The sequence below is a fragment of the Rhinoderma darwinii genome, chromosome 1 (genome assembly GCF_050947455.1).
Source record: "Rhinoderma darwinii isolate aRhiDar2 chromosome 1, aRhiDar2.hap1, whole genome shotgun sequence".
Lineage (NCBI taxonomy): Eukaryota > Metazoa > Chordata > Amphibia > Anura > Rhinodermatidae > Rhinoderma > Rhinoderma darwinii.
In genome coordinates this window covers 362474924-362494299 of record NC_134687.1, presented here as the reverse complement: position 1 = coordinate 362494299, position 19376 = coordinate 362474924, and the positions used below count along the sequence as shown (strand labels likewise).

The window sequence follows — 19376 nt, the reverse complement described above, 5'->3', positions numbered from 1 at the left end:
CACTCTTTCATACAGAGCTCTGGTTATTCGGGACACGTGTCACATTGATATATTGTGTCATCCATTATCGCCCTCTTATAGCAGACTTTGCACCTCTTTTGACTTTTTCCCTTCTTGCCAGTTTGGGGAACTTCTCCTGGAAAGTGTTGCCCTGGTACGATGCGTGTGGGCTCGCTTCCAGAAGTACTGGGTGCCCCCCCTTCTTGGTCACTAAAGATTAGGTTCTTGATAATCACCTCTTGAAATTCCAGGAAAGTTCCCGTCTGGCCTGCACATCGACGTAGCATGTACGCATTGTACAATGCCATCTGTATGATGTGCCCGGCCAGCTTCTTATACCACACCGCATGGCGCTGTAGGGCTTCAGGGCTTGATCTTACAAGTCCATCCCTCCCATGTACCTATTGTAGTCCAGGATGCAGTCTGGTTTGGGGGTGGCCTTTCCTTCATATATCCTAAACCTGTAGGTATACCCTGATGCACTCTCACAGCTTATACATCTTCACGCCATACCTTGCCCTCTTACCCGGCAGGTACTGGCGGAATTGAACCCTCCCTTTAAAATGTACCAGGGACTCATCAATAGAAATACACTTCTCGGGGGTGTATGCTTGGGAAAACCGGGCACTGGAACGGTCTAATAGGGGTCTCCGTTTATACAAACGGTCAAAACTGGGGTCATCTCGGGGTGGGCACGGCTCATTATCAGTATAATGTAAGAAGCGAAGTATTGCCTCATTTATTTATTTTTTTAGGTTCCAGTTCAGTTCTGAAGTTGCTTTGAGGGGCCCATATATTAGAAACCCCTATCAAATACCCCATTTTAGAAACTAGACCCCTCAAAGTATTCACAACAGCATTTAGAAAGTTTATGAACCCTTTAGGTGTTTCACAAAAATTTAGAGCAAAGTAGAGGTGAAATTTAAATTTTTTTTTTTGTCAGAAAATCCTCTTTATACCATTTTTTTTATAACACAAAAGGATTTATCAGAGAAACGCAACTTAATACATATTGCCCAGATTCTGCAGTTTAGAGAAATATCCCACATGTGGCCCTAGTGCAGTAATGGACTGAAGCGCCGGCCTCCGAAGCAAAGGAGCACCTAGTGGATTTTGAAGCCTCTTTTTTATTAGGCACCATGTCCGGTTTGAAGAGGTCTTGTGGTGCCAAAACATTGGGAACCCCCCAAAAGTGACCCCAATTTAGAAACTAGACCCCCTTGAGGAATCCATTGTAGTTTTCTTGGGGTGCATGCGTCTTTTTGATCAGTTTTTATTCTATTTTTAGGTGGCGTGGTGACTAAAAAACAGCAATTGTACGATTGTTTTTTTTTTCGTTTTTTTTTTACAGCGTTCACCGTGCGCTATAAATGACATATTCACTTTATTCTGCGGGGCGATACGATTACGGCGATACCAGATGTTTATAGTTTTTTTTTATGTCTTATGGCGTTTGCACAATAAAATACGTTTTGTAAACAATCATTCACTTTTTGTGTTACCTTATTCTAAGAGCCATAAAGTTTTTATTTTTAATCAATAAAGCCGTGCGAGGACTTATTTTTTGCGTAACGAACTGTAGTTTCAATCAGTACCATTTTTAGGTACATGCGACTTTTTGATCTCTTTTTATTCCATTTTTTGGGAGGTGAAGTGACCAAAGAATTGTGATTGTGGTTCGGTTTATTATTATTTTATTTTACGGCGTTCACCGTGCGGGATAAATAATGAAATAATTTTGTAGTTCAGGCCGTTACGGACGCGGCGATACCAATTATGTATAGTTTATTTGTATATTTTTATTAATAATAAAGGACTTATAAGGGAAAAAGGGGGATTTTTACTTTTAATACTTTTTAAATCTTTTATTTTCTTATTTTTACACATCTTTTTTTTAACTTTTTTTTAACTTTATTACTTTGTCCCACTAGGGGACATGAGGGCAGGAGGCCCTGATCGCTATTCTAATACACTGCACTACATGCGTAGTGCAGTGTATTAGAACTGTCAGCTACTCACTGACAGCAAGCATAGTGGGTCCTGACGTTGTCAGGACCCACTAGGCTTCCGTCTATGGCATAGCCGGACGCCATTGTTTGGTGTCCGGTTGCCATAGTCACCATCGCCGGCCGCTATCGCGTAGCAGGCCGGCGATGGCAGCTTAACCCCTAAAAAGCCGCGATCTCTATAGAACGCGGCTTTTAAGGGGTTAATCAGCGGGGACACAGCGATCGGTCCCCGCTGTAGGAGCTGTGACAGCTGCTGAACAAGACAGCAGCGGTCAAAGCTCCTGTATGTGTCGGGAGGACGGCCGAAACGGCCGTTACTCCCGAGACGTACTATTACGGCATGGAGCGCGAACGATACAGCTGCCATGACGTAATAGTACGTCAAGGAGCGGGAAGGGGTTAAGGAGTCCTATTGCTTGATGAAACTTATTTTCAATGCTCCATTTCCTTCTTATACGGCGTTCTCATTTCCTTCTTATACGGAAATACGGCGTTCTGTTCCGACGGGGCTTTTTTTACGCGGACGTTTTCCAAAAATGGCACGTAAAAAGACTCCCACCAAAAAGAAGTGCATATCACTTCTTGGGACGTTTTTGCCGCCGTTTTTCATTGACTCTATAGAAAAACAGCTCCAAAAATGGGCGTAAACAACGCCACCAAAAACGCGAGTTTGATTAAAAAATGGTTGAAAATCAGGAGCTGTTTTCTCCTTGTTTAGTAAGCATGTGAACATATCCTTAGCCTTTTGGTGTGTCCTATAGCTTCTGCCATCTGTACAATCATACCCAAAATGGCAGCCGGACACTGCTTAGCAATTTGAAGACACCTTTTCCTGGCTTGTAGGAGGGGGGGGGGGTGAGATTCCCTCCCACATTTATGGCAGCTGTGAGTCAGGTTGCTTTGCCTTATTCACCTTACTGTAATTCTGGGAAGTGCTCCCTCTGGTGGCCAACATAAGAAAACCTGTCAAATTATTTCATTTTTAATACTTTCACCATGTGGAAGAAAAAAAAATACGTCAAAAAACGAAAAAAATATAATAGAAATAAGTAACTTACGTTAAAAAAAAAAAAAGGTTTAATTCGTGACACATTCCCTTTAAGACTTTTAGCATATTCACATTCCTTCATACTGTGTGTTCCCATTGGTATGTCATGATCATCATAGGCATCATAGAAATTGACGACCCTCTGATAGTTTGTCTTTGAGAATGTAAAAATATAAAAGCCATGAGGAAATAAATTATGATCAGGGAGGAAATGAGAAAAAAAAGTTGCCTGTCTTACTAATAAGCTTCTTGTCTCTGCCACCACACAAATCCTCAGGAATTAGAACTCCCCTGTAGCTAATTATTATTGTTTTCATTATTATTATTTAGTTTGTCATTGTGCCAGTTTAAAGGATTTTCTAACCTGTGTATTGGTCAAAAGCTGTAAGCTATAAATTAGCTCAGTAAATAATTACTTGCCGGTTTATCCTTGATATTGCGATATTATCCACTGCTAATAAAGTCTTCCTGTAGTGCTTTTTGTTTGTATTTGCAATGCTGCATTTTACTGCTTCCGATTGGGAACACTTTAGATACACATTCAGTTTAAGGCTCTGTTCACACATCGGTTTAAAATCAGACGTTTATTTCCCTGGCAGAAAACTGAGGTTGAGCCTCAGACTCAGGGCAGGATTTGCTGTGGTTGTACAGCAGCCAATGGGAGTAAAGGGCCTTTTACACCGGCCGATAAGCGGCCAGTGCAGCGAGCGCCGATCAACGAGACATCTTTGATCGGCGCTTGTTTTCTTCTGTCACATGGAACTATTGATGGGGAAGAGCGGTTGTTAGTTCGATCGCTTGTCCCCATACATTATTATCATGTCGGCAGCGTGTCTCCCTGTTTACAGGTAGATGTGCTGCCGACAGCGATAATATTTCACTCTTTTAAAACGATGCGTCCAGCAGATGATCGAGCGTTTGCTCGTTCATCTGCTGATCGTTCCCCTGTTTATACGTGCCAATTATCGGCAACGCACGTTCTATGAATGCTAGTCTGCCCGATAATAGTCTTGTGTAAAACCCGCTTAAAGGGGTTTTCCCACGAGGGACGTTTATGACATATCCACAGGATATGTCATAAATGTCAGATGCGGGTCCCACCTATCACTAGAACGGGGCCCCTAAACCCCGTTCTACCTCTGTGTCGGCTGATCTCCGACCATGAAGGTGAAAACAGCGTATCTCGCTGAGCTATGCTGTTTTCGTAAGCCCCATGTAACTGAATGGTAGTTATGGAAACTGTGTAGCTAGCATGCTACGCTGCTTCTGTAACTGCCATTCACTACTATGGGAGTTATGGAAACAGCGTAGCACGCTGTTTTTGTAACTCCCGACCATAAAGTCAGGAAAGTGGCCGGGAGTCAGCGATAGCAGACAAAGCTGGAATAGGGTTTAGGGGGCCCCGTTCTAGAGATAGGTGCGGGTCCCAGAGGTGGGACCCGCATCTATCTGACATTTATGACATATCCTGAGGATATGTCCTAAACGTCCCTCGTGGGAAAACCCCTTAAATCCTTGAAATAGGTAGCATACTACTTATTTCTAAAGTTTACCTTTCAGAACCTTCACATAATGCTTTCAGTGCTGGTGAGAAAAAGCTGCTTCTAATGCACTGATTCTTATTGGATGGCCTGAATAGCCAAAATCACTCCACCGTACTGGAAACATTAGGTAAATGTTCTGAGAGGGAATCAGAGGAACACCAGGGGATGCCATAACAAGTATGTAACCTCAATATCTAGACACGGGAGCAAACTAGAAAATGATTCCAATTTTTTTAAAAAAGTTGTGTTTTGTGCGATTTAAGACTTTTTTTATTTTTATTTTTTTATTTAATCGTGGGACAACCCAATTAACTGGTCATTAAAGGGAATCTGTCACCAGCATTTCACCTATTAAACCAGCAATACCTGGTGGCAGTGGATGAAAAATAATTTCTATATAACCTATAATTATGTTCTTAGTCGGCTCTGTAGCTTTAGTATTCAGTTTTCTAGTGTTCCCACACCGTATGCTAATGAGCAGAAAAGAGCCAAATCTTCATTCCTCAAGTCTTTCCGCGTTTACTCCGCCTCCTTACTTTTGATTGACTGTTCCTCGCCTTCCCCAGCACACACTATCCCGCGCTTGTGCATTGATGTCCTCTTCTAGTGTGTGCACATAAAGGGACACCGGATTATTACGATAAAAGGCGCAAAATATTTGCAGACCGTTATTTACAGTTGGAGGAGGAGTTTAGGAGAGCAGATAACAGAAATTAACTTTTTATAGCAGCGGCCAGTGAGGGATAAGTAATGTTCAATAGGTGAAATGCTGGTGACCGTTTCCCTTTAAGTGTTTTTTTTTTTTTTTTTTAATATATATTTTGTTTATGGAGTTGGAGTTTAGACATTGAAATACTGGATAATTATTAATTTTAGATTAACTAGACTGAAATACAACAAATGATGTGGCATGTTTTAGTTTTCCCGTCTATGGGTCCCTGTCTGGTTAAGAATCATAATGGCTAAGAACTGCACTATCTACGATTTTATTTTATTTTTTTCTTTTAATTCGTTCCTGTGACTGTAGGAAATAGAAGGGTAAGTATGTAAATTAGAATGATTTCATTATGCATTGTTCCAAATCAAATCTTTTTGTGCAGGATGGAAAAGAATACCACCTGCTGACAAAATTCAAAAGAAAACTGTTGTTAAGCGAGCGCTCCAGACTCCAAGCAAAATATGCATAGTGATTGCACACTTTGACTCTTGGAGAACAGCCACCAGAATGCTTAGGGATAACTTTGGTTGAGAAGCAGAATTTAATATGCTCTTGTATGGATTTTATTGAGTCCTGAATGGGTTTCTCGAGCCAGAAGAATTTAACATTAAGTAGTAAAATCAAACCCTGATGATGAATACATTATGAAGGTCCGCATTTTAATTTTGTGCTTGATTACGTTTTTGATTTATTACTACCTGCTGAACAATACAGCTCTGTCTGTTTTACTACATTTTTATGCTGCTTATTTTGAGGCTGTATCAATCAATCCCTTACTGAATTTAATATTTTTAACCCCTTCCTCTTGCATGCATTCTGGACCCTAATGACCAAGCCATTTTTTATGTTTTTTCCATCGTCCCATTCAAAGAGCTCTAACTTTTTTTATTTTCTCGTGGACATGGCTGTATGAGGACTTATTTTTTTTGCGGGATGAGTTTCATTTATTTTTCAATGGCACCATTATGGGGCATATAAAAAAAAATTCGTAACTTTTTTTTTTTTTTTGGGGGGGGGGGTATTAAAAATCCCAGCAATTTAGCTGTTGTGTTATGCATTTTATATTTATGCCGTTTACCACGCAGCTACCATGCTACCTTTATTCTGGGGTCGGTACAATTACGGTGATAACAAATATGCATAGTTTTTTTTTATGTTTTACTACTTTTGCAGAATAAAAACACTTTTTTTAACTAAAATAACTTTTATTTTACATCGCTGCTTTCCAAGAGCCATAACTTTTTTTATTTTTCTGTGTGTCGCCATATGAGGGCTTTTTTTCCGGGACTTCATTGCTACCGTTTTGGGGTACATGGTTAACCTTTCATTATAATTTGTTTTGAGGGGAATTGAAAATCATAGCAATTTTGCCGTTTTTTTACGTAAGTAATATGCCAACTTTATTTTTTGGGTCATTACGATAGCGGGAATACCATATAAGGGTAGTTTTTTATTTTACTTTTACTAAATAAAACCATTTTTTATGGGAATTTTTTTACAATTTTTTTGTGTACCTTTTTTATTTCACATGAATTCTTCACTTTGCGATCTTTAGATTTTAAGATCTTTAGAATGCTTTGGTATTCTTAGTATACAAAAGCATTATTGCCTGTCTGTGTAAAACTGACAGGCATCTATTAAGCCATGCCTCTGGCATGGCCTAATAGGAATATAGCTAGGGCAGGCCTGGGGGCCTTTGTTAGGCCCCCCGGCTGCCATGGCACTCTATCGGATGCCCGCAAATTGTATTTGTGGGCCGCCGATGGATGACAGAGGGAGCTCCCTCCCTCTGTAAATTACTCTAATGCAGCGGTCACTAATGACTGCAGCGTTTGAGGGGGTAAACTGTCACGATCTAAGTAAACTTCGATCGCTACAGTTTTTAGCAGGAGACCGGCTGTCCTCAAACAACCGAGCCCCTGCCCCAGCCTGCATGGGACACCCGTGCAGGATGTTTATTAGGCCGCCGTGAAAAGGCGACGGCCTAGAATAAAGCCCCTTAATGACAACCGTGAAAAGGCGTATCGGCGGTCATTAAGGGGTTTAAGGCAACGGACAACTTCACTATCAATCACACATCACAGTTGAGGTGTGTGTGTGTGTGTGTGTGTGTGTGTGTGTGTGTGTGTGTTACTTTTTAAAATAAGGTTTCATATCCTAAAGAAAATGTTGAGACTTGTTTCTGTTTAAGAATCTAATCTCGAAGACTTGAAATAACAATGGGGACACTTGCAGAAATGCATTAATGACTGATAGGCTGGATTCACACGACAACTGTCCCGTACTGTAATCCTGTTTTCAGTACGGGACAGTAGTTCCACGGAGAGGCAGGGACTCCTAGCATCGTACATAACTATGATGCTAGGAGCCTGGCTCCCTGCAGTGTGTTCGGTCCGGGACTTGCGGCCGAAATACGTTCCGTCCTTTACAGACCGAACATGCTCGTGTGACTCCAGCCTCAAGGGGGTTTTACACTGGATGATTATCGGGCAGACGAACGTTAATATAACGTTCGTTGCCTATAATTGCCCTGTGGGAACAGGGGAACAATCCGCAAATGCACGTGCAAATGCTCGTTCATCTGCTGGTCGTATAGTTTTAAAAAAGTAAAATATAATCGCTGTCGGCGGGACATCTCCCTGTGTATACAGGGAGATGTGCTGCCGACATGATAATAATGGATGGGGAGAGCGATTGTAGGAACGACTGCTCGTCCCCATACATGGCTCCGTATGACCGGAGCACGCGAGCGCTGATCAACGTGTCTTTATGCAGTAATAAATATTATATTTGTCAACCGAACATATCTTTGTGTAAACAGGGAGGTGTGCTGCGAACATGATGGAAATGTATGGTTACGAACGATCGTAGTAATAAGCGCTCGTTCCTATACATACCAAGCCTTGTTCATAGTGAAAGGAGCAAACGGGCTCCGCTCGACAAGCGATCTCGTCGTTCGGCACTCGTTTTCCTGGCCCATATCGGGCTGTGTGATAGGACCCTTCATAATATACCATGTTCAAAGATGTTTTTCCCCATGTTGTTAAGCATACGCTTCCTTTCTATTTAGATTAAAAAGAGCTCTTTTCTTGAGCCACATCTAAAGCACTTGGTTTTCAGCTATTGTTGTAAACATTTATGTTGGACATAAATCTGAACACGTATTGTAAATAAACATTTCTGATCAGTCTGGAATTTCTAAGACACTGCACATCTATATTCCTTCAGCAGTTCTCCAATGCTAAATTAACTTACCCCCAGTCACCACATTTGTTCAATTCTTGATTACAAATCCATAAGAAGAAAGAAAATTAAATAGACTTCTTTCTTCATTGATTTTAATTTAAAATGTAATTCTTCTAATGCAGCATAAATCTTTTGAAGTTGACGTTTGGTAGTCTCTTGTAAATCTCCGTACAAAGTATTTGAGCAGAAAATAAGTGAAATAGCCTTGTAATATTATTTCCTTTACAAGTGCTCTGTCTCAAAGGTTATTTAGGCTAAATGTACCTAATTGACATTTATTTTTGTAACTATTTTTTTTTCAGTGTTAATTCCTTGATTGGTTGATATGTTTGTGTACTCTTAATAAGTACCTCTTTTATGTTGAGTATCAGATCCCATTGGAGTCTGATAGTTTTCAATGATCTGTGCACTGAGCTTACTTGTATGGTTACACAGGGGAAAATAGTATTGGCATATGTAGAGCTCTTTCTTGCTTGAAATAATAATTGCTAATGATTGGCTTCGCCCATTTTACGCTGAAGATGCCCAAACACTTTAGATAAGTCATCCAATCCTGACCATTTTCAAGGGGTTGGCTAATGATCTAAGTGGGTTTAGAGTAAACCTGTCATCTAGTTTACGCTGCCCTCAAGGAGGGCAGCAGAAAGTAGTGACCGACATTCTGATTTCACTGAAGTCTTACTAGGCTCCTACTCATTTGCTGGCAGCGCTACTATAGGTGCATATATGTTTCTAAATGTCTAACTGCATTCACTGAAGTCTGTCCCTAATGTTAAGCCATTTGGAGAACTTACTGTTTAGGCCATAATCACACACACCGATTTTGAAGCCGTTTTTAGACCAGTTTTTTTTTAGCCAAAGCCAGAATTAGATCGAAAAGGGAAGGAAAGGTATAAAGAAAAGACTGATGCATTTCTTTTTGTTTGTGTCCACTCCTGTGTTTTGGCTCAAAAAAAAAAACTGGTAACCAAAAACTGCATCAAAGCTGTGCACTATTCTATTCTTTGTAGCATTCTGCTAGAGTGCAATCTGATTTATGAGCTGCCGCTCCCCCCCCCCCCCCACCCAACTGCTGCTGATTGACGGATTTCCCCCCAATACTCTGCATTGCAAAAAATCTGTCAATCATCGACAGCTTAGTGGGTGAGCGGCAGCTCATGAATATGCCATACTCCTCTCTAGCAGTGTCCTTCAAAGATTAGAGTAATTTCTCAAACGGCTTAACGTTAGCACATGAGTAACAGATCCCTGAGATCCATGTAACTGTTAATACTTTAGTAGCCCTCAGTGAGGGCAGCGTAACGGACGTGACATGTTCCCTTTAAAGGGGTAGTCCATGGTAAGATGGTATATAATGTAAATATAATAATTATTTTGTAAATACATTAAAGTTTTAAAAGTGTACCTTCTCTTAGATCTGGCTTGCTCTTCACCCTGGAGTTTCCCCTCTTTGTGTATTCTGTGTCACCTATGGGTATGGCCACCGCCGCAGCCCGGCATTTATGGCCACACATGCACACTTGTTACTGATCATTTTACATGGAGTATGAAAGCTTGGTAGCTCCCTGCCCAGGCACCTCTCCGCACTATACAAGTGTATAGTATGGCTCCTGGGCGTGGGTTTTACAGTCTGTTTGCTCCATCCAGTATTCTCTCTATATGTAAATGTAGAGATAAGTGTGGATCTTTAGACAAGCAGACTGTTGTTCACTCACAGTGACATGTAAGTTTGCGGGACACGTGAGATCTGTGGAACGTGCTACCCAGAACTCGTCCTCAAACAGGGAACGTGAAAAAGCCAAAAGAAGGCAGGAAACTCCTAAGAAAAAAAAAAGGGGGAGATAGGAGTAATCTTTTAAGAACAGCCTGACAGTCCCCTAATGGCAGACGTCGGGAAAATAAGAATCTGGTTTATTGGATTTAAACATGCCCAATCCCTAGTCCACCAAAGAGAGAAGCTGCTGCCAGACACCTTTCACACATGTTTTTCAACTGTTTTTTTGAGGACGAGGGGCAAAATTTCTCTGGCCACATGTTCGTTTTTTGTAGTGACTTCAGGGTCAGTGGCATTTTTATCCAAACGCTTCATAGTCTGGTTAAGGGCCTGTTCACATGTACGTTGGGCTTCCGTTTGGCTTTCTATTCATCTGTTTCTTCAGAGGAACAGACAAATGGACAGACAAACTGAAAGTATCGTTTTTTTTGTTTGTTTATTTACCTCTGTTTCGCTAGGTTTTCATTTTTTTTTATTTTTTTTTACGGGAAACAATACCGTAGTGTGCATCGCTACGGTTTCTGTGAGAAAACTGAAACCTAGCAGAACGGAGGCAAACAAACAAACTGAAACCAAAAATACTGTTGAAATCCATGCTAATGCTTACAGAAACAATACTTTTGTTTCTTTCCGTTCATTTGTTCCTCTGGCGAAACAGATGAATGGAAGCCCAAAGCTGAAGTGAACAAAAACGAAGTAGTTTTTTTTTTCTGCCGTTTTCTCCATAGGCTTCTCTCTAGGAGTCCTGTAAAAACTGTGTATACCGTTGTATTCCTTGTCCCAGTTATTTAATATGCTCAAAAGGAGTTGTCCAGGATTAGAAAAATAGATATTTTTTTCCCCAGAAATAGTGCCACGCATGTCCATGGGTTGTCTGGTATTGCAACTCCTCTTCATTTAAGTGGATGGGACTGAACTGCAATACTAGACATAGCCTGTGGACAAACATGGCGCTGTTCATGTGGGGGGGGGGCAGACTTGTTCTATTATTTTATATCCTAGACAACCTTTGTAATGATTTGTTACTAGCCCAATTCAAAACACTAGTTCATCGGCTGATCGTATTGTTTATTGAGCACAAAGGTTAAGTGGTCGGCAGCACATCTCACTGTGTAAGCAGGGAGATGCGCTGCTGACTTGATAGTAATTCATGGGGACAAGCGATCATAGTAACAAGCGCTCTTCCTCATACTAGCTTCTTGTGAAAGGACATGAATTGTGTCACTTGCATGTAGCAAGTATGGAGCTCTTCAGACTAATCAGATAACAAGGGCTTTTTATAGAGAATTAGGCCCTGTTCACACTGAGTTTTTTTGGTGCTGATTTGGACGCGGAGTCGGTGTTGGAAATAGCACCAAAAAATAGGAGGTGGAAAAAACAGCAGCTAGTTTCCGAGCGGTTTTTGTGGTGTTCTAGGAAGTGTTGATTCTCTGGACAATGTTGTGTTTGGAAACTTTGGGTCCTGACATTCATGTGGATGTTGCTTTTGACATACACCAATAAATGTAAACTTTGTTGCAGATTAAGTAGACCCCTTCATGGCGATGGTATTTCCTAAGGCAGTAGCCTCTTTCAGCAGGATAATGCACCCTGCAACCCTGCAAAAATTGTTCAGTAATCGTTTGAGGAACATGACTGAGTTCGTAGTGTTGACTTTGCTTCCAAATTTCCTAGATCTCAATCCGATCGAGCATCTGTTTCCACGAAGGCCCACGTTGCGACTGTTTTGCAGTAACTATTTTTCGGCGAAGATGCCATCTCATCCAGTGTCTAAAGGCCCTATTACATGGGACTTTGATCGGGCAAATGAGCGCTCGTACAAACGCTCGTACCCGTACCTCGTTTGTCGGCAGCTCATCTGTGAAAACGGGGTGTGCTGCTAACAATATGCAAACTTTAGTATTAATGATTGTTCGTCCACACACTCTCGATCATTGCTCCACGTAAATGGAGCAAATGAGCACTGATTGACATGCTGGTATTGTCGAGCTGTGCTTGTTACTGGGCAGTGAATCTGCCCGTGTAAAACAACCCTAAAATGGGCAGCCAATCTTGGGTTACCCGGCTGCATGAAGAGTGCATTGAGGTCATAGATTTGTACATAATGAAGGAAGGGTCTAGTCCCTATGAGCATTCCTCTCTGTTTAATAAGTGTATACATATCTGTGTATTTAGCGTGATTTTCTGTTTTGCAAAAGAAAAAATAATGTGAAAAAAGAAAACTTCAGGGTATTTCAGTTAAAAAGATATAATGGTCATAATTGCAGACATGACTGCTTTTCTCTTCTATTTGATTCATTTTGATTGATGTGCATATTTATTACAATTTAACTGGTGCAAATTTATAGAGCGTTTTTCTCTTTTACATTCCCAATCCATTTCTTTTTGCATTGCAAGTATTTAGTTTTTATTTATGACTAGTCTCAAGCCTCTCATTATTGTTATGTCCATAAAATTGACTTGTATTAGAAAGTTAAATGCATTTCCTGACCGAATAAATTGGCACAGACTCTGGGCAGACAATGTCTGTTTATATAGACAATATTTGAAGCGTTTTTCTTTGTATTTGTATTATTGACTGCAATTAGTTAATAATGCAGGAATATAGAGAATGTTAATTGTCCAGAGGAAATATTCTATAATTGACATTTCCTGGCCTATCTGTCTGTCTATCTCTCTCGTGTCTGTCCATAGGCCCTTCTACACCGGCCGGTTCAGCTGAGCGCCGATCAAGGAGATATTGTTGATCGGCGCTCGTTTGCTCCTGTCACACGGAGCTATGGATGGGGACAAGAGGACGTTACTCCGATCGCTCGTCCCCATACATTATTATCATGTCGGCAGCGCGTCTCCCTGTTTACACACCGAGATGTGCTGCTGACTACGATAAACTTTTACTTTTTTAAAATGATACGACCAGCAGATGATCAAGTGTTTGCTCGTTTATCTGCTGATCGTTCCTCTGTTTACACAGGGCAATTATAGTCAACGTGCGTTTTATGAACACTGGTCTGCACGATAATCGCCCAGCGTAAAACCCCCTTATCTCTCTCTCGTGTCTGTCCATCCGCTTTTACACTTTGACAGCACTAGTAGTGTATTGTCTACTGCATGGGGATCCATGATTCACACGCTGGCAGAACATCGAATGGAAGGCCTGCTCACTGGTGACTATTTTTTACACAAACTACCTCTGTTCAGCCAAAGTCAAAATGTCAGTCCAATTTGGAAAATTAAGTTCGTACTTTATTGATCACCAACTTTTATGTAGCAGTTTTTAATATTTTTCAATAAAGTACGAACTTTGTGTTCCATTTGCTGGACTGCCTTCACATGCTAGTAACTCCGTGAATTGGCTTGATCCAATGCCAGTGGTTATCCTAAGACTTCAAGTCTATAATTGATTCTTAATTTCTTGAAGTGGTTATCCTGGAATCCTTTTTTCTTTTCTCCATATTAGGTATTCTTTTTTTCTAATATCCTCCCGTATGGAGTATTTTATTGGTTTGTACCTTTTTTTTTAATTTTAAATGTGCTTAGCTAGTTTGATGTATAAAATATAAAGTAACTCAAGCTATATTTCCTTAACTTGATTCTGACTTGATCTCTCTACATAGGTTTTTTTCCCAGTAGTTGTCAAGGATGTGATGCTTTTCTCCGACACAAAATGACACTTATATCGCCTTCGATACTAAAAAAGTATAGTATTCCTTTTAACAAGGTAAGTTAGCAAGCTTATTTGTAGCATTGATTTATACATGTGCTTAGTATATGTTTGTTTAGCTATGTATCTGCAGAAACAAACCACTTGTTATACATTTTTATTTTAGAATTCTGTTTTTAGAACTTTTAACCATATACAATGGATGAAATATGCGTGGGAACAATTGAAAAGCAAAATGCATGGACGCATTAATATGACTAATAGATGGAAGGAGCATAGAGAGGGGAGGAAAGAGTGAGATGGAAAATTTAGTTGAATGGATTTTGACTTCACTTGTTACCATGCTAATGTCAGTCCAGATGCTTCTCTGCATCACTGCGAAGAACAGTAGTCACATTGACTATTATAGCAACAATTGATTTATGCAGTGGCGGAGAAAAATCTTGTATAATAACTTTCTGCATTTTAAATATTGCACTGTAGAATCTGATTAATAAAAAAACAATGTTTTGATACTATTCTATATAAAGAAAAAGTTAGTAATGATATGCTGAGGCACTGCGTTGCCCTACATGACTCTACGCCCTACTTTTTATTTGTAGATGCTTTTTTTTTTTCTGTACCTTCTGCACTTTTCCTCCTTTTGAGGAGGTTATGGAAAATTTAAAAAATGACTGTTTAAAAAAAAAAAAAGTTAGTAAATCAAATAAAAATGCGGAGATTTGAAAAAATGTTTGTTAAAGCATTAATAATTGGCTTAAAGGAACAGTGTCATCAGAAATTATTTTTTTATATGTTAAAGATGTTAGTGCTTTATTAAAAACTTTTATATTTATTTGTGTGTTTGTGTTTTACTTTTTCTTATTTTTACACTTTTTCTTCCCTATGGGGGCTGCCATTTTTTGTTCCATTTCGGTGTGTGTCGATTAACGACACATACAGACATGGAATACGGCAGCCACAGTCCCATAGGGACTGCGAACGGCTCCCGTCCCATTGACTGCAGTGTACGGCGTCTGTGTGGGAACTGCGCATGCGCCGCTCCCACACAGTCCTATTCGAAATTGGCGCCGTCCGGCGCCATTTTCCTGTGGACCGGAAGTCGCGGCCGGACAGTAATATTACTACTTCCGGTCGCGGCTTCCGGATTTCTGCACTTGCACCAGCGGCAGCAAACGGAGCGGACGGGCCGGAGGGAGCCGCGGCGGCAGGAGCAGGTAAGAGATTTCAATGTATGTTCGTGTTTGTGTGTGTTTACTACTGTATGTAAACCTACTACACTGTGGGTTAGCTCAAAAAATGGCGACACACAGTGTAGGAGGTTACACCGTTCAAACCCCTCGTTTATCCCGGCACTAGCCAGGATAAAGGAGGGGGGGATGCTGAGAGCTCACTAGAGCGAGGGCTTTTAACCCAATGTTGCAATGCTGCAATTTTGGGAACAGCTCCATCTAGTGACCAAAAATGGGTAGTATTATAAATTAGAAATAATTTATAATATTTCCTGGACTCGTGCAAAAAAAAAAAAAAATTTGAACAATGTTTAACCACCCACACACTAAATGTTTAATTTTTTTTAAAAAAACATGTTTTTCTGGCAACACATTCCCTTTAAAGATAGAAAACAGAAGGTTGTCATTAATGGAACATCCGACTCCGTTTCTAGTGGTGTACCAAAGGAGTCCGCAGGGATTTCAATAATTTTTATTTTTTTCTGTACAAGTTTGTACGGTTTTGGATTCCAGAGTTCAAGAAAGACAAATGAAAGCTTAACCCCTTCCCGCTCCTTGATGTACTATTACGTCATGGCAGCTGTATAGTTCGCGCTCCATGCCGTAATAGTACGTAACGGCCGTTTCGGCCGTCCTCCCGACACATACAGGAGCTGTGACGCTGCGGTCTTGTTCAGCAGCTGTCACAGCTCCTACAGCGGGGACCGATCGCTGTGTCCCCGCTGATTAACCCCTTAAAAGCCGCGTTCTATAGAGATTGCGGCTTTTTAGGGGTTAAGCTGCCATCGCCGGCCTGCTACGCGATAGCGGCCGGCGATGGTGACTATGGCAACCGGACACCAAACAATGGCGTCCGGCTATGCCATAGACGGAAGCCTAGTGGGTCCTGACAACGTCAGGACCCACTATGCTTGCTGTCAGTGAGTAGCTGACCGTTCTAATACACTGCACTACGCATGTAGTGCAGTGTATTAGAATAGCGATCAGGGCCTCCTGCCCTCAAGTCCCCTAGTGGGACAAAGTAATAAAGTAAAAAAAAAGTTAAAAAAAGATGTGTAAAAATAAGAAAATAAAAGATTTATAAGTAATAAAAGTAAAAATCCCCCCTTTTCCCTTATCAGTCCTTTATTATTAATAAAAATATATAAACAAACAAATAAACTATACATAATTGGTATCGCCGCGTCCGTAACGGCCTGAACTACAAAATTATTTCATTATTTATCCCGCACGATGAACGCCGTAAAAGAAAATAATAATAAACCGTACCACAATCACAACTCTTTGGTCACTTCACCTCCCAAAAAATGGAATAAAAAGAGATCAAAAAGTCGCATGTACCTAAAAATGGTACTGATCGAAACTACAGTTCGTTACGCAAAAAATAAGTCCTCGCACGGCTTTATTGATTGAAAAATAAAAAAGTTCTGGCTCTTAGAATAAGGTAACACAAAAAGTAAATGATTGTTTACAAAACGTATTTTATTGTGCAAACGCCATAAGACATAAAAAAAGAATAAAAAAACAATAGTAGAATTGCTGTTTTTTAGTCACCACGCCACCTAAAAATAGAATAGAAACTGATCAAAAAGCCGCATGCACCCCAAGAAAACTACAATGGATTCCTCAAGGGGTCTAGTTTCCAAATTGGGGTCACTTTTGGGGGGTTTGCAATGTTTTGGCACCACAAGACCTCTTCAAACCGGACATGGTGCCTAATAAAAAAGAGGCCTCAAAATCCACTAGGTGCGCCTTTGCTTCGGAGACCGGAGCTTCAGTCCATTACCGCACTAGGGCCACATGTGGGATATTTCTCAAAACTGAAGAATCTGGGCAATACGTATTAATTTGCGTTTCTCTGATAAATCCTTTTGTGTTATAAAAAAAATGGTATAAAGAGGATTTTCTGACAAAAAAAATAATTTAAATTTCACCTCTACTTTGCTCTAAATTTTTGTGAAACACCTAAAGGGTTCATAAACTTTCTAAATGCTGTTGTGAATACTTTGAGGGGTCTAGTTTCTAAAATGGGGTGTTTGATAGTGGTTTCTAATATATGGGCCCCTCAAAGCAACTTCAGAACTGAACTGGAACCTAAAAAAATAAATAAATGAGGCAATACTTCGCTTCTTACATTATACTGATAATGAGCCGTGCCCACCCCAAGATGGCCCCAGTCTTGACCGTTTGTATAAACGGAGACCCCTATTAGACCGTTCCAGTGCCCGGTTTTCCCCAGCATACACCCCCGAGAAGTGTATTTCTATTAATGAGTCCCTGGTACATTTTAAAGGGAGGGTTCAATTCCGCGAGTACCTGCCGGGTAAGAGGGCAAGGTATGGCGTGAAGATGTATAAGCTGCGAGAGTGCATCAGGGTATACCTACAGGTTTAGGATATATGAAGGAAAGGCCACCCCAAACCAGACTGCATCCTGGACTACAATAGGTACATGGGAGGGATGGACTTGTAAGATCAAGCCCTGAAGCCCTACAGCGCTATGCGGTGTGGTATAAGAAGCTGGCCGTGCACATCATACAGATGGCTTTGTACAATGCGTACGTGCTACGTCGATGTGCAGGCCAGACGGGAACTTTCCTGGAATTTCAAGAGGTGATTATCAAGAACCTAATCTTTAGGGACCAAGAAGGGGGGGCACCCAGTACTTCTGGAAGCGGGGCCACACGCATCTTACCAGGGCGGCAACACTTTCCAGGGGAAGTTCCCCAAACTGGCAAGAAGGGAAAAAGTCAAAAGAGGTGCAAAGTCTGCTATAAGAGGGCGATAAGGGATGACACAATATATCAATGTGACACGTGTCCCGAATAACCAGAGCTCTGTATGAAAGTCAGTTTTAAAATTTATCATACATCCCTTGGTTTATAATTTACCCCAATTTTACTTACCCTGATGCACTCCGCACAGCTTATCCCCCCTCGTCTTTCCCCTCTGAGCCCTGCTGTGTGCCCAGGCAGCTGATAACAGCCACATGTAGGGTATTGCCATACCCGGGAGAACCCACATTACAGTTTATGGGGTGTAGGTCTCCGGTCAAAATGCTCACTACACCTCTAGATGAATGCCTTAAAGGGAATGTGTTGCCAGAAAAACATGTTTTTTTTTTTTAAATTAAACATTTAGTGTGTGGGTGATTAAACATTGTTCAAATTTTTTTTATTTTTTTTCACGAGTCAGGAAATATTATAAATTAATTCTAATTTATAATATTTCCCATTTCTGGTCACTAGATGGAGCTATTCCCAAAATTGCAGCATTGCAAAATTGGGTAAAAAGCCCTCGCTCTAGTGAGCTCTCAGCATCCCCCCCCTCCTTTATCCTGGCTAGTGCCGGGATAAACGAGGGGTTTGAACGGTGTAACCTCCTACACTGTGTGTCGCCATTTTTTGAGCTAACACACAGTGTAGTAGGTTTACATACAGTAGTAAACACACACAAACACGAACATACATTGAAATCTCTTACCTGCTCCTGCCACCGCGGCTCCCTCCGGCCCGTCCGCTCCGTCTGCTGCCGCTGGTCCAAGTGCACAAGTCCGGAAGCCGCGACCGGAAGTAGTAATATTACTGTCCGGCCGCGACTTCCGGTCCACAGGAAAATGGCGCCGGATGGCGCCAATTTCAAATTGGACTGTGTGGGAGCGGCGCATGCGCAGTTCCCACACAGACGCCGTACACAGAAGTGAATGGGACGGGACCCGTTCGCAGTCCCTATGGGACTGTGGCTGCCGTATTCCATGTCTGTATGTGTCGTTAATCGACACATACAGAAATGGAACAAAAAATGGCAGCCCCCATAGGGAAGAAAAAGTGTAAAAATAAGAAAAAGTAAAACACAAACACACAAATAAATATAAACGTTTTTAATAAAGCACTAACATCTTTAACATATAAAAAAAAAAATTGTGATGACACTGTTCCTTTAAGGGTGTAGTTTTTAAAACGGGGTCACTTCTTGCGGGTTTCAACTGTACTGGTACCTCAGGTGCTTCTGCATACATGACTTCACACTAGAAAATCCCCAGTAGGCCAAATGGTGGTCCTTTCCTTCTGAGCCCTCCCATGGGCCCAAACGGCAGTTTATCACAACAAATGGGGTATTGCGGCACTCAGAACAAATTGCGC

At 41.1% G+C, this 19376-nt stretch overlaps 1 protein-coding gene across 1 annotated transcript in view; it reads left to right on the top strand.

Moving 5' to 3' along the window:
- Positions 1-19376, top strand: part of KDM4C (lysine demethylase 4C) — a 563556-nt gene that overhangs the window by 83369 nt on the left and 460811 nt on the right. The window contains exon 7 of the mRNA XM_075827279.1: positions 13957-14060. Within this exon, the coding sequence (XP_075683394.1) occupies positions 13957-14060 (104 nt within the window). The remainder of the gene's footprint in view (positions 1-13956; positions 14061-19376) is intronic.